At 33.2% G+C, this 15,778-nt stretch overlaps 3 protein-coding genes across 4 annotated transcripts; 2 read left to right on the top strand and 1 right to left on the bottom strand.

The window, feature by feature from the left end:
* Positions 1 to 25: 25 nt before the first annotated feature.
* Positions 26 to 3,492, top strand: LOC103843233 (polyadenylate-binding protein RBP45B). Of its 2 annotated transcripts, none has more exons than XM_009119934.3 (6): positions 26 to 387; positions 997 to 1,444; positions 2,507 to 2,565; positions 2,668 to 2,798; positions 2,925 to 3,021; positions 3,125 to 3,492. In XM_009119934.3, exons 1-6 carry the CDS (start codon positions 133 to 135, stop codon positions 3,299 to 3,301), a joined length of 1,167 nt encoding a protein of 388 aa, XP_009118182.2. In that variant the 5' UTR covers positions 26 to 132; the 3' UTR covers positions 3,302 to 3,492. The 2 variants fall into 2 exon arrangements, with proteins under 2 accessions (XP_009118182.2, XP_009118181.2); XM_009119933.3 differs by having other exon boundaries at positions 28 to 387; positions 997 to 1,462.
* A 318-nt stretch (positions 3,493 to 3,810) lies between these two features.
* Positions 3,811 to 5,540, top strand: LOC103843231. Its single transcript, XM_033280715.1, has one exon. It carries the CDS (start codon positions 4,552 to 4,554, stop codon positions 4,948 to 4,950), a length of 399 nt encoding a protein of 132 aa, XP_033136606.1. The 5' UTR covers positions 3,811 to 4,551; the 3' UTR covers positions 4,951 to 5,540.
* Positions 5,541 to 6,930: 1,390 nt separating this feature from the next.
* LOC103843230 (protein DETOXIFICATION 36) lies at positions 6,931 to 11,505 on the bottom strand. The gene is made up of 7 exons (XM_009119931.3): positions 11,141 to 11,505; positions 10,205 to 10,836; positions 9,568 to 9,624; positions 9,213 to 9,451; positions 9,014 to 9,132; positions 8,799 to 8,885; positions 6,931 to 8,678 (listed from the first exon to the last, which is right to left on the bottom strand). Exons 1-7 carry the CDS (start codon positions 11,453 to 11,455, stop codon positions 8,613 to 8,615), a joined length of 1,515 nt encoding a protein of 504 aa, XP_009118179.1. The 5' UTR covers positions 11,456 to 11,505; the 3' UTR covers positions 6,931 to 8,612.
* Between the last annotated feature and the right edge of the window lie 4,273 nt (positions 11,506 to 15,778).

Genomic DNA, 15,778 nt, shown 5'->3' with positions numbered 1-15,778 from the left:
TTTCAAAATAATATCCAAAATCAACTACCTTTAGCACATTGTTGTTATCTTCTTCTTCTTCATCAATCACAGTTTTGTACGGTCCCAAAAAACCCGAGTTCTCAAATCTTATCTTTTTATTCTCCTCCGATCATGATGCAGCACCCACCACCCGGAGGTCTCCTTCCGCACCACGTTCCTCCTCCGTCTGCTCAACAGCACTACGGTTACCAGCAACCGCCTCCTTACGCCATGCCTGGAGCTGCTCCACCACAGATGTGGAATCCACAAGCAGCCCCACCAAGCCAGCCTATGACCGCCGACGAGATCCGTACTCTTTGGATCGGTGACTTGCAGTTTTGGATGGATGAGAATTTCCTATACAGCTGTTTTGCTCACACCGGAGAGGTAATAAAACACCCTCTCTTCTCAATTCTCATCACTACTCGTGTTCTGTCTGAAAGATTGGATTTTTACCGATATCGCGGTCAGAATCGAACAAGTTTAATGAGTTTTGTGGCCTGGCAACTTTAATGCCTTCATCACTGTTCGTGTTCTGTCTGAAAGATTGGATTTTTACGGACATCATCACGATCGAAATCGAACAAATTCAATGTCTTGTGTCAGTGAGCTAATGAGTTTTGTGTCTTGTCAAGTTTAATGTCTTCGTCACTGTTCGTTTTCTGTTTAAGAGATTGAATTTTTACGGACATGAAGATCAAATTCGAACAAATTTTATGTCTTTGTGACCGTGAGTTAATGAGTTTTGTGTCCTTTCGTTTTCTGTCTGAAAGGTTTAATCTTTAGTGATATTGAGAATTAAATTCGGCAACTTTAATGTCTTGTGACAGTGAGTTAAATGAGTTTTGTGTTGGTCATCACTGTTCGTGTTCTGTCTGAAAGATTGGATTTTTACGAATATAAAGGATCAAATTCAACAACTTTAGTGTCTTTGTGACAGTGAGTTAACGAGTTTTGTGTCATGTTTTGTTTAACACTGTCAGTTATTTTCTGCAGGTTCTTTCTGTTAAAGTAATCCGCAACAAGCAAACCTCTCAAGTTGAAGGTTACGGTTTCATCGAGTTTGTATCACACGCCGCTGCTGAACGAGCGTTACAAACATACAACAACACTCCCATCCCTGGCCTTCCTGACCACCTCTTCAGATTGAACTGGGCCTCGTTGGGCACAGGAGATAAACGTGACGACTCGCCTGATTACACTATCTTCGTTGGTGATCTCGCCGCTGATGTCACTGACTACGTCTTGCTAGAGACGTTCAGAGCCTCGTATCCTTCGGTTAAAGGTGCGAAGGTTGTTATCGACAGAGCCACTGGGCGTACGAAGGGATACGGTTTCGTTAGGTTTTCTGATGAGAGTGAACAGATACGTGCCATGAGCGAGATGAACGGTGTTCCTTGTTCGAGTAGGCCTATGAGGATTGGGCCAGCTGCTAGCAAAAAAGGTGTGTCTGGTCAAAGAGGTATGCTTTAGATCTGAAAGGATGTGCTGCTTTGTTCTTGCATTCCCATGATTTTTTTTTTTTGTTTTGCTGTGCTTTAGTATAGGTTTCCTTCAGTTTAGCCAAGCCAAGTTTTCTAAAGTCACATTCTGTATTTACCGCTCAGGCCACAGTAAAATTATGTTAAAGCTAAAATGGATAGAACTCTTATAAGCACACTTGTTGTATCCAGTTTGTGTCAAAGCAGGGGAGTCAAGAGGCTCTCTAATCATCTTGAGGCCTGGAACTGATTGAATGCCCATGCTTAGGTCAGTTTTAAAGTTTACGTGCTGTCCTTTTATTAGCCCTTTCCTTCGTACGTTTCAGCCCGGCTATGGTTTCCATTTATCTTTTCAGTACAACATTTATTCCAATCAGTTCTTATTTTTCACTTGTCTTATTTTATGTTTTGTACATCAAAGCTCCTTTCTACTGCTTCCGGGAGTCTAGATGTTAGAAGTTCTCACGTCATTGTAGCATTTATGTGAGAAACTTTCGTTTCACCATTTTCATAACGGGCTTGGATGATAGTGATAGCTAGATTGTTACAATTTTAAAAGTATTGGCTACATTTCCTCTTTACCTTGTCCCAAGTATAGGCATTTTTCAGATGATCATCTTGACCTACCCTATCTTAGCAACCGAAAAGCGTTGGGGAAAATGTGAAGCAATTGTGATTGTCATTGATCTAATTGCTCATTTTTTTTGTGGTTGTGGATCCATTCTTATTGCAAGCTCATCTACATATTGAAAATACTTGATTGACGTTAACACCATTGATAGACTTTGACTTCCTATTCATGTGTGTTTTGCAATTCTGTTGTCAACAGACAGAGAATACTATTTCTCTTTTTGGACTTTGAGCCATGTTGTATGTGTTTGTTCATGCCTTTCTTTGCATTCTGTTGGATATTATAGAGGAGGCTGCAAATGTATCTCTCGTGTTTTCAAATTTCTTTGGTGCATGTGCAATTCATAGATACTTACTCTTTTCCAATGTACTGTGGTTTTCTCGTGTAAATGCAGATTCATACCAGAGTGCTGCTTCAGGGGTTCCAACTGATAATGATCCAAATAACACCACTGTGGGTTATATATATATGCTTCTCTTATACATGTGTTGCGCACTTCCGCTTGGCAATGTTCCAAAGGGGTCTTTTCTGACAAATTTTTAAGTTTATGTACAGGTTTTTGTTGGTGGATTAGATCCCACTATCACGGATGATCATCTGAAGAATGTCTTTAGCCAATATGGCGAGATTGTCCATGTGAAAATACCTGCCGGAAAGCGCTGTGGATTCGTACAATTTTCTGAGAAGTAAGTGCCACTGTTGTTGCTGGAAACTCTTTAACATATGAGCCTATAATAAACAGGCTTTGGACTAGTATCAACCTAACAGTTTAATCATGTACTCTTGGGATTAATCCCCTCTTTTTTTTGCAGAAGCTGTGCAGAGGAAGCAATTCGAAATTTGAATGGGATGCAGTTGGGTGGAACAACCGTCAGGCTATCATGGGGACGAAGTCCTTCATCTAAACAGGTGATTCATTGATTCTCCTTTGCATACGTTTCTAGTTGTTTCCTGCGTTGTTTGGTCAATGGACTTATGGACCCTTTATGTTTTGTGTGTATCGATTCTCCAGGCGGCTGATCCGAGTCAGTATTATTACGGCGGGTATGGACAAGGACAGGAGCATTATGGGTATTCAATGCCGCAAGATCCTAATGCGTACTACGGAGGCTACCCTGGTGGGTATCAGCAGCCACCACAGGTGGGGCAGCAACCTCCACAGCAGCAACAAGTCGGGTTCAGCTACTAGCTGGCGAGAGTGTTCTTATCTTCACTGTGTGTTGTTTGCGTACTTTGTCATGAACATGTTCACAGACACAGTTTATATATCTCTCTGTCTCTCTCTCTCATTAGGAGAGTTTCTTTTGCTCAACACTGATACCGAAGGAGTGTGAAGAGATTTGACTCTTAATAATGTTTGTGATGCTTCTGTTTTCTTTATTTCCTTTGCTTGGTTTAGGAGTATAGAACATGAATGGGCTAATTGGCGATAATAAGATTTTAAGCTTTCATTATACGCTTTTGTGGTAATGTTAGTTTTGAATGTTAAAAACTTACAATGGTCAATGAGTTGGTAGTTGGTACATTGCGTTTTTTGACGTTAAGCTTTGGAGTTATGTTCCAGGTTTTTAAGTTAAGCTTAGGAGTTTCAGTTATACTGTAGTTAAGCATGTGTGTTTTGAGATTATCACATAACTCAAGGTTTATTAATGAAGAAGATTGTAATTTGATTCAGCAAATATAAAACCTGTCTAGATACTACTTATGGACAGAAAATATATCTTAGAACACAACTATAGTGTCTCCAGGCAGCATTAGAATAGTTGGACATCTTTGATTTGACCAAAGTTATGTCTTTAGAGGTCTTTGTAGAGGCAGGGTGGCATGTGTCTCCAAACTCATGACTGCTTTTATAAAACAAATTTTAAAAGTAATATATGCATGGAGCATGATGATCAGTATATTACTCCTACATTATACAAACCCGTTGATCAACGATTTGTTTTAACTTTTAACACAGATATACTAGGGTATATGCGTGATCAGGATATACGATTAAGAAGATGTTGCCGACAAAAAAAAAATTAAAAAGATGTTAAAATATTAATTTTTCATATGTATTTTTGGGCGGTAAGCTCGTAAATTGAAATGCTTTATAGACTAAATCTTGTAAGCATATATAACACATAGTAATACCCTTACATGCTGTCAAAAAAAAAAAATACCCTTACACAACCTCATTTTGCAAATAATAATTAGGACGATTTTATGCATTTACTATGCATTGTTAGCTGGAAGTCAAACTATCCTGTATATCTTAAGCATATCTTATTATCTTAATGATTTGACTTACAAATAAAACTGTAACTATTCTAATTAGAAAAATCATATAACTTGGGTACAACCGTACAAGTTATGAGTTAGTGCACCAGCACTGTCTAATGCCATTACTACAAATACTTTCTCATCTTCAACTCCTCTCTTCATTCTGAGATCTCTATGCTTCAATTCACAAAAGATAATCATCATCGGAAAAACACTAAAAGCCAGAAAATGACCCTCTTTAAAAGGCCATGCATGTACTCAAAGGTGCACAAGGAAGATCCAGAAGAGGTGTTGCACCAACGAGCCAAGTTCTTGATTTACAAAACGCTTCAAGAAGTGGACCTGGTTTCTCGGCGTTCTTCTCCTTCCTCGTCGTTTCTACGGATGAAGCTTTTAAGGTTGAAGGTAGAGATCGGAAAGAGTTTGACTAAGCTGCGACAGAGCGTAGTATCCGCCGTAAGTTTTGGTGGAATTCGAAAGCATTCTCAAAGCGGCGTGAGAGCCTTGAAGAAGATGTTCCACGGTGGTGCAACAAAAGGACTACCTAGGCCTATTTTCAGTCTTGAAGTTTGATATTTCTTTTACATTCTTGTCTTGTGTATTTATCTTTTTCTTTTCTTGAATTGTATGTTGATCTCTATTACGTACATAAGATCAACAATAAAAAAAAAAAGCTTGAGTTCATTTTCTTTCATAAAAAGAGGAACGAAATCTTGAATTTGAAATAATAATAACCATTATTTATATGGAACTTGAACTGGGCTTGTTTTATACAATTCAAACGAAGAAATTTCAGTGAATGTAATAAAGCCGAGAGGTGGCTCCACGAGAAAGCCACGGAACAAGAATCACATAGACATTCAAGAATCAGGTGCTGGGTGAATGATACCCTTTAAACTTTGGTCATATAAACGATGTAACCAAGTAGGGTGATGTTTTGTTAAGTGATGGAAAGGATCTTGAATGTGTTGCAGGACGTGCAAGTACATTGGGAAATCAAACTCTCCTCCCACAAAATCGGAGCATAATGTATCAAGTTGAAATTCGGATGATAAGGAGCTTGATTGATCTTCCTTTTTTTTTTCTTCAAATAACTTTGTATTATTATTTTAAATGAGGATGGTGTTAAGATGTGCTTTCAATTTAAAACCAATTGGTGATAAGTGGAGCGACCCATATATATCTTATATATTGTTTAGAATTCCTTCCAACTACCGATGTGGGACATTATGTGTCTAATACTTTTTCTCGAGATGATGACTCTTTGAGTGTCAATTTTGGAATGCTCGAACAAGGATCGATGGGCCAACATTGAGCCAGATAGATGTGGATCCGGGTTGGACTGCGTGGATCGGGCCATGTTAAGCTAGATGGTCTTCCAACTTAAAACCAACTAGAGTTTATCCCGCACATCGTGCATGTATGTTTTCATTTTATAAATATTTAATTTTGATATTATTATATAAATTTAAATATACAATTTATATCTTAGTGTTATGTATTTTATAACTCTTTAATTTTATTGTTTAGGTTTCTTATTACTTTATTAATATAGGGGTTTGTTTTATACATTTTACCTTTTTATTACGTTTTTGAGTTTTCATAATTTGAAATAATCAAATAAAAAAAATTCTTCAACATATGATTTTTGAAAATATATAGCTGTAGAAATAAATTTTTAACATATGTTAATAACTTCATTTGTATAAAAAAAATCTGACATGATTAATAAATTTGAACCCGTTTTAGTGGTAGATGATAATTTATTTAAATGAAAGCATTATATTACTTAATTACGAAATTAATTAATGTAATATTTAATAAAAATTATTTAAAAATTTAGTAGGATTTTATTAGATTTTTTCAACAGATTTTGTTATAACTGAAAATAAAATTCAAATCTATAGTTAAAATTAATTTATTATTAATATTCCTATTAATTATTATGTCATATTATGTGAATAATGAAATGGTCGTAGTAGACTTCTAAATAGTAGATAAAAATAGTACTTCTCTTTTAATAGAGAAGATTGGTGATAAGTAGAGTGACTTATCTAATAGATGGAAAAATAATGAGGCGAAACAGTCTTCACTATTATTTTCATTTTCTCAACCGTTTGAAACGATTATTCTCGTGAATGTTTTTTTTCAAAAAGAAACGATTATGTCAGTAGTTTAATAATTTATTTAATTAGCGTTGATTCCCGTTTTATTTACGTTCATAAAACTTTCAAACTAAAATAATATTAATTTTATGTATGAGTAGTATTCAGATGGAGCGGTTATAGATTTTATGATCAGTTCCACACATGGTGGTGGCATAGGCTGGTTGTATCCGACAAATGAGTAAATTCATTACAGTATGAGATTATATTTTCATTGTACAAACATTTCGTATGGCCCATGGACCACTTTGGTCATTTGGTCATGAGCCGAAACGCACAGCGATGAGTGAACTGGCATTTTGTTTTTCTAATGATATTTTTAGACCAAACTGTGGACTAATTTAACGTTACACTTACACCACCTTCGTATAAGTTCCTTAGCATTGTAGATTGTAGTATATCAAGTAGTTCTTAGACATGTTCGAGGAAAATGAGTTTGTTTTATTTTTCCCGATGATGTCTCACATGGACTAATAAATTAAGATATCTTAGTGATTTCCCAAAATAAAAGATAAACAAGCATAATAACAAGTGGGAATTGTAAAAACAGTCCAAGTGTTTTACACATCTTTCTAATATTTTTATACTAAGTATTGAACTTTGGGTGAATATTTGACAGTGTTAATTCTATTTTTTGTAACTCTGTTTGAACTTTGGGTGAATATTTTACACATCTTTTTTTTTTTGTAACTCTGTTTTCAATACATGTCGTTGGTATACAATCATAAGCTGGACCAACATTTAAACACATCGTACAAATAACAAATGGAAAGGGTTTTCTAGGTTTAATCCCGGTTTTATCAAACTGGTTCTAGCGATTGGTTCGGTTCTATTTTATATTTTAGTTTCATTTTTTAGCTTTTTCTAATTACCCTTGTTTGTATGTTTCAAAAAAGCCCAATTTTATTTTAATATGAAAGCTTTTAAAAAAAAAAAATGAAAAGGGAGATTTTTTTTTATAAATGAAATTTTATTCAACTCGAAAATCGGAAATCCAAATCAGGTTACAAGCACTATTTGATGGTCAATGGATCTGTATGTCCAGATTTAGATGATGCCCGGTCTCTATCATCGGTTTAGTCTGTGTAAATTCATCAACTCGTACGAGCTAAAATCTCATTACGTATCCAACCATATTATGAAACAATTATAATTGCTTCACAAGTTGCAAATCTTTTATTCTTTTTTTGTCAAAGTACGTTTCCAATTCCACCACGAGACAAAATTAGAAAATGACCCAACATATAGTTAATTATTATTGACTCACGAGATATAGGAACAAAACCATATTATGCATGGTCCTGAAATCTGTATAGTGTGCATATAAATAGTATGCATGACATGTGGACCATCATCATCATCTTGTATCTTTCTCTTAATTTGTATTCTTATTTTGGGTTATCCGTAAAAAAAACAAAAAGAGGTTTGTTCAAGAAAATTAAATAGCCAAGCTTTTTCAGTAGCTATCAGAACCAGATTGACAAGTGCCAACCCGTTTCAGTAGCTATCAAAACCAGATTGACAAGTGCCAAACCTTTTCAGTAGCTATCGAACCACATTGACAAATCCAATATGTTCGCTTTCAACATTCACATGAAGATCACATTAGTTTTACGAATGGTTTTTATTCTTATGTACTGACTAAAATGCTATTAGAAAAATAATTACGATTGAACATATAAAATTTGACGTTGTTTCTTATCAACTATTACATCGCTCGCTGAAGTTTAATATTACATCGTTTATTAAACTTTAAATTGAATTAAGATTGACTATATGATTCAAGTGTGAAACGGTAACTTATTGCATCATTACTTGATTTATTTCATACAAAGGGTTTACTACACTCTTCCACACAAGACATCAATTTTTCTTCAACATTTCATTCTCACTTCTCAATATTACGTCGTCTTCTTTCTAAAATGTACATGATCTCTTTACTCTAACCCCCTCAGAAAATTATCAGTTTTCCCATTCATTAACAAACCGATCGGAACAAGAAGAAATAAAATAAAATTGACCTCCAAGTCTCCCCATAATATTCTTTTTGAAAATGAAAAATAAATTTGTTTACTGCTTAAGAAGCGGCGCTTGAGAGTCTTCCCACTGGTCTAATCGTCTCGAAGCCGTCTCCACCTGAGATTCAAATTCAAACCATATTAAACCTTAGAATCAAAAAGAAACATACTAACCAAAAACTTAAACAGATAATTGTTGTATTTATGAAAATATAAATAATATTAGTTTCTAATTTACCTCTTTATCCCAATCAGTTCGGATAGTGACGATAAGCAAGATAATAGTCTGCATGAGTGTGCCCCCAATCATTCCTGTCCATATTCCCTGTAAATGATAATTAACCATCTAAACTTTTTTGACATCAATTAACCATCTAATTATAATTTACACTAATCAATCATTAATCACTGATTATAATATATACTCTATATATGCAAACTAATGAAAATTACCTTAGCTCCCATATCATAGGTGAAACCAAGAACATAACCAATTGGAATCCCCACAATGTAATAACATCCTATGTTCACGTATGCCACAAATGCTTGCCACCCACATCCAACGGCCACACCTGTCTTAATCAAATTTCTTATTAACCATTTTTTATTTATAACTATTTAGCTCTTAAATTGTCTATACACTTTTTGTTACCGGATAAAACTGGTTGAATTCCGTTAAGAACTATGGTAATGGCCAAATAAGGAGAGAGTTCGGCTACGGCTTCGGCAACCGCTGGACTGTCTGTAAAAACGTAGCTGATGACTTGCCGCCACGAGAGGATCACTACAGCTTCAAACAATGCCAGTATAAACGATACTCCTGTAGTTACTACAGTTGAAAATGCCGCTGATCTGGGATGTCCAGCGCCCAATTCGTTACTAACTCTCACACTGTTATTTAAAAACAAGTACCATACCACCGTTTTCAACTTATACTTATTTGTTACCACTTGTGAGAAAAATGCAAAAAAATATAATTAAAGAGTAAAAAACATATTTTTACCAACCTTGCAGCTGCGTTGAATCCAACGGAGACCATGAACGAGATTGCAGAAATTGCCATGCTGCAAATAAGACAAATAGTTTATGATTGTTTTAAGTAAGAAACTGATAATGTCTAAAAGATAATGTATTAAAAAGGATAACTATACATTTTCCTTTAAAAAAAATACATCCTCTTTTTTATCAAAGAGTCAGTAATATACTTTTCTAATCATGTTTGTAAAACAGCCTCTGTAATAAATTAACTGACCACTTGGATCTTTGGTTGGAGTAATCAACACTTTTTTAGGTTTCCCGCGCAGGAGTTCATGTTGTCTTTTCAACCATGGAAAACGTAGAAAGACGCAAATGATAAACGAAACCAATTATTGACTCTTACATATAGATTTAGATTCAATTTTCTGAAATCATTAGTAATAATTAAATAAATCTTTTTTAGGATTTAAAATTTCAAATAAAAAACTAAAATATTAAACCGTACTAATCATATGTTCGGATTCGTTATTCTTCAAATCTTCACTAGTATTGAATAAACGATCGATATTTATTTATTTAAATTTAATATTGAAATCCAAACTAAATCCACTATAGATAAGGCAAAAAGAAATTATAGTTTTGAAATGAAATGAAATTCAAAATTACCATATAGCTAGGGCATCCAAAGCAAGTTCAGGGTTTTTGAGAAGTCCGGCAAGGAGAACAAGAATCTGAGCATACCAAGCCTCAAGGCAGAGCATGACCGCCGAAGCCGCAGATAACCGGAAAAAGTCCCATAGACCGTCGAAAGCTTTCCAGCTAAACCCTGCCCAAGTCCGGCGACACCTAGGGCTCATCTTGATATACATGATCTGAGCAATGACAATGATCCACCATGAGAGACTGTGGATCGCGGAGAGACCAAGTAAACCCCATCCAAGCTTGAAGACAGCGAGCCATGAGAGGAGCAGGTGGAGGACGAGGGTGGCTGCTGAGATGTAAGCGCTAGGCGTAACGATGCTCTGTGACTGGAGGAACTTTTGTATAGGGAAGTTAACGGCGTAAGCGAAGATCATAGGGATCATACCGTAGATAAAGATGGAAGCCGTTGATGCCACGTCAGCTGGCTCGCCGAGTAAAGTGAGGAGAGGTGTAGAGAAGATGAAGAGTAATGTCACTGGAAGTCCGGTGACGAGTAAAACCACGGTGGATCTTTGTAAGTAGACGCCGAGCATGTCGTATCTCTGAGCCCCGTGGGCTTGCCCACATAGTGTCTCCACTGCACTTCCCATTCCAAGCTGTGTCACCAGAAAGCAAAAAGAAAAAGTTAATTAATATTTTTTGAAAAAAATTGTTTCATAAATATATATATATATATTTTTTTTTTAATAAGCTTTGTACTATTTTAGTAAACTGCATATTTTTGAAAAGTTAATTGAGTATCAAATTGATGTTGTTTTACTTTATCGGATACGGATAATCACAAAATAATCGCATTAATGTTTTTAATATGTGTAACAACATTACTAAAAATCATCTTTGTTAAATGTAGTATTTCATTTTACATTTGATTCTTTGTTAAAGAGAAAATGAAAGTAGTACCATGAGACCAAAGGTGAACATGTTGAAACCGCTGTTTCCTAGAGAAGCTGCGGCGAGTTGCATACTTCCCATTCGACCAGCGAAGATACGAGTGAGCATGGACATGCCATTGTTGATCACGTAGACGAAGATAGCCGGAGCTGCAAGGTGGAATAGAAACTTGATCTCTATCAACGCCGCCAAGTAAACTCGCCGGTAATAAGGCAAGTGAGGGTCTGTTAACACACTCTCCATCCTGAAGTCGACATCCGATTTTGATGGCTCAAGTAAAGGTTGCTGCATGTTTTCCACGGCGGATACGACTTCCGAACCCATAAGGTAGTAAAATAGATCAGGGTATTTTCTCTATGACTATTTATCTCTCTTTTCTAGTTTTCTCTCTTTCTCACTCTTTTGTCGAGTCTGTATATTTTCTGTGACTTTAGCTCAGAGACGCTGTAATATAAAGGCCATTTTGTCGTGTGTACCCAACCCCCATTTTAGGAAAGAGTATTTGAAAAAAAGAAAGCTGGAAAAGAAGAAACGAAGAAAAGAAATTTACCTTTTTACCCTATTTTTTCTTTAATCTAATAAACACATCTTTTTCTAATAATCACATATATGTTGCATAAAATGTTTATACAAAATAAGCATATGTAGTTGGCTTAATCAACGAACTAAAACAATTTTTATCATGTAAATGAAAAGTAAGATTAATTATAGCTTTAAACAGAGCATTATGCATCAAGAATTATTAATTATATCTGTAAATCGATTCCCTTAAATCATAAGATTCAAAACCTACACTACGTGTATATAATTTAATGAGCATTTTAATAAGTTGTATATATCATAGATAAACCATTGTTTGTACAAGGTTAAAAGAAAGTTGAAATTGTCAGCATGATGTGGAAGGCTAGCTGCTAAGTGCCACCCAGTCGGCCATTTTGCTCCTTACAGATTTTCATTTTATACAACTTCACAATGTTACTAATAATTAAGATCCTCATTTTATTAATATGTATATTGGACAAAGAACCAAGAAGCTTAGTAAACCCTTCTCAGCAAAAAAGAAAAAAGCAAGAAACTCCAGCTCTATTGTAGCATTTTACTATGCTAGAGCATCGTCACTAAGAGCATAATTAACGGTGGCTCTTAGACCATCTCCAATGTATTTCTCTATTTTTACCTTTAAAATAGAGGAATTCTATAATAGAGGTGGGTTTTATTCCAATGTATTTCTCTAAAATATAGATCTCTACATATAGAGCAAAATATAGAGGAATGCTATTTCTTCCTCTATAAATAGAGGAGAAAATAGCAATCTCTATTTTAGAGACAAAAATAAAGATGGGCTGGAGTGATTTTGCCTCTAAATGCTATTATAGAGGTAGAAATAGAGGTGAGTTGGAGATGCTCCTAACTTGGTTATTAAGGAGTAGATCCCACTGTTTTTATAAAAACCGTGTCTTCCATGTCTTCTATAAAAACCGAGTTTAACTTGGTTTTTATACTGTTTACAGACTCCACTGATATGTGGCAGCCCGCAATTGGTTCGTTTTTTAATTTTTTCTTTTTATCAGATCCAAAAAAATCAAATAAGAACTCGTGCAGCGTTAATTATGTTCTAAGAGTTCTAACAAGTTCTGTAATAATTAAAATATGAAATATTATGGTGCGTATCTCAAAATTGTAAAAGAATTGTCAAAATATCTCAAATGCAATATTTTGACATAGCGTTCATGTAGACTAATATTTTCTTGTGAATAAAACGCAGAAAACAAAGCACAACACGTGATTTTTAATGTCTTTCCAAGAAAAGGGGTCACAGAACACACTCGACAGTCGGGAGAACAATTAAGTAAATTTTGACACTCTCTTACGTAACGTTTAGAATTTTTCAGTTGCGTCCCACGCACTTTTTTACGACTCTGGTAATAAAGCTTTTCAGTGCTTTTATTTAGGGGTGGGAGTCAATTACGCTGTTCACTGTGTTTAGATTTATACATGAGTTTCCGACTGGTTCGATGGACATGTTGCTTAGTAAAAAGTTCTCCACAAATCTACGACAAACTTAATGTGAATGCAATGCTAAAATGAATATTCACTATTTACGCTGTGAACTTTTCTTATTTATATGGGAAAATGTGTTTCCAGTTTGTTGATGTAGGTACTATTAATCTTCGTCATGAACTATATGTGTAATGGTACCGCATGTGGCCTGGCTGGCCTGACTGGTCAGAAAACCATAACACCTTAGTGACTTAGTCGATTCAATTACAAATCCCGGCCATTTTTACATCACGTCGGCCAAAAAAGATAACAGCATAGTAAAATAACATCACATTAACATTTTTTGCAATAATAAAGTTGTGCAAAGGCTTAAAGCTATAGGGTACGTTGGAAAATAGGGGTAAGGCACTTGCGTCGTGGGCAAGTGGAAATGATGAAATTTCTTACGATGGCCACATGACAATATTTAATAGTAATAGCTCGTGGAAATTTTACGTCTTTAACTTCTTTTATATTACACGGATAATACATATGTACTAGGTAATAACCCGCGCCTTGCGCGGAATGTGATTATTAGTTTTGTTATTTTTAATAAAAAAGACATTAACTCTGTTTAATCTGAATATTAGTTAGGTTTTACGTTTTTTTTTTGTTTTTAATCTTCTAAAATATAACTATTATTTTAAATTAATATTTATTTTAGTTTATTTGGTTAAAATGTTTGATTTTTTGGTTTTTTCCGGTAAAACCAAAAATTAATATTATTTATTTATTTTCAAATTATGAATTTTAGATATTCGTCATGTTGAATCAATAGTTTCATATTATAGTTTTTAAACAGATAATAGTTTAAGAAAAAAAAAAAATTATTAAGACAAATCATTTCACTACAATTTGGTCGGTAGTGAAAGAAGTATTAAGAAAAAATATTTCAACTTTAAAAAAAAAATTAGATACTTCAGTTGTGGTGAATACTTAGTTATAAGGTGCTCACATCAAGGTGGACACGTATGTTTAATACTTAGTTAGAAGATGCTCATATCAAAGGTGCACATGTATGTTTATGTAAAAAATATATAAAAATAGTTGAAAAATATATAAAGATATTGTTAATTAATATTAAATGATATTTTGGTTCAAAATAATACATGAAAAATAAAAATAAAATTAATTTAAAATAAAAAAGACCTTGACATTAGTCATTTTTATCATATAAAGAAAATAAAATTATATCCGTAAATAGGGGTGTGCACATATCAAATATTTGGGTATTTGGAAGTATTCTTGTCGATTCGATCTTTAGCCACCTAGATATTCGGTGACCCGGATATCCGAAATGTTTTAGAATTTTACAGAATATCCGATTTGATTCGTAAGTAAAATAAAATTTTAAAAATAATTTAATAATAATATTTAATTACAAAAATAAAACATTATATAACCTTTTAAATTCTAGTACCTAATATAGTAAATTTAATTCATAAAAATATTGTAAAATTGATATAAAGTATAATATATATAACATATATATATAAGTCTTTACATATATGTATATATATGCATATAACATATCAAATTAGATATATGTTCCTAAAAATATTGGTATTTGTGATTTGCTTATTTTTGGATATTGTATTTTAGTATTTGATTTGTTTCGTAGAGCTTCAAATATTCAAATTTTTTGGTTCAAATCAAAACGGATAACGAATCGAATCAAAATTTATGAATATTTTGCTCAACTTTATCCGTAAACAATAAAAATAATATATATATATATAGTTTAGATTTTGATTCGTTATCTATTTTTATTCGAACCGAAAAATCCAGAGTTTTATTGAAACCTTATATGTGAGTTTTATGTTAAAAAAACATAAAATATATAGTGTGAACACATTTATGATTATAGTGTGAACGCGTTAACATATTTATTATCAAATCATTGTAAGGCTGCCACGTGTCTATTATAATGTGAATGCATTTATTACAATGCTTCTCTTTTAATATATAAGGGATGTCAAAAGCTTGAGCTTTCTTTACTCGTTAATAATAACTAGAATATTAATTTCTATCTGATCAGAAAAATAAAACACGAATAATATTTTTTGTGAAATGATCTAATCAGTCATTTTTTTTTATCTACGGTTAACAAGTCATACTAGGACCATCTAAAATATTACTTAATATGGCATATTTTATTATTTACATTAATAATAAAATAAATATAAATATAAATTTATTTTTAAGTATAACAAATTCTATTGAAAAAGAATCTAACAAAATCTTATCAACCTTCTAAAATTTTTTATAAAATAACACTTAATTAATTTCATAAATACTAATATAACTTTATAATTCAATGTTAATTAAAAATTTATTATAAAACAAGAAAATAAAACTCTATAATATTTTATATATTTTTTAATTATATTATGTATTATATTAAAATAGAAGTACTATATGAATTAAATATGGGTAAATTTATCTATTTTATTTTTAAAATAGTTTCATTTAAATAAATTATCACTCATCATCAAAATGTGTTAAAATTCGTAAAATATATTATATTTTTTAGAAAAATAAATTTATAAACATGAATTCATTAACATAGGTTAAACTTTTATATCTACAACAACATATTATTTTATA

Source organism: Brassica rapa, chromosome A09, assembly GCF_000309985.2.
Source record: "Brassica rapa cultivar Chiifu-401-42 chromosome A09, CAAS_Brap_v3.01, whole genome shotgun sequence".
Taxonomy (NCBI): Eukaryota; Viridiplantae; Streptophyta; class Magnoliopsida; order Brassicales; family Brassicaceae; genus Brassica; species Brassica rapa.
The sequence above is the reverse complement of the archived record's forward strand: the minus strand, read 5'-3'. Positions and strand labels throughout refer to the sequence as shown.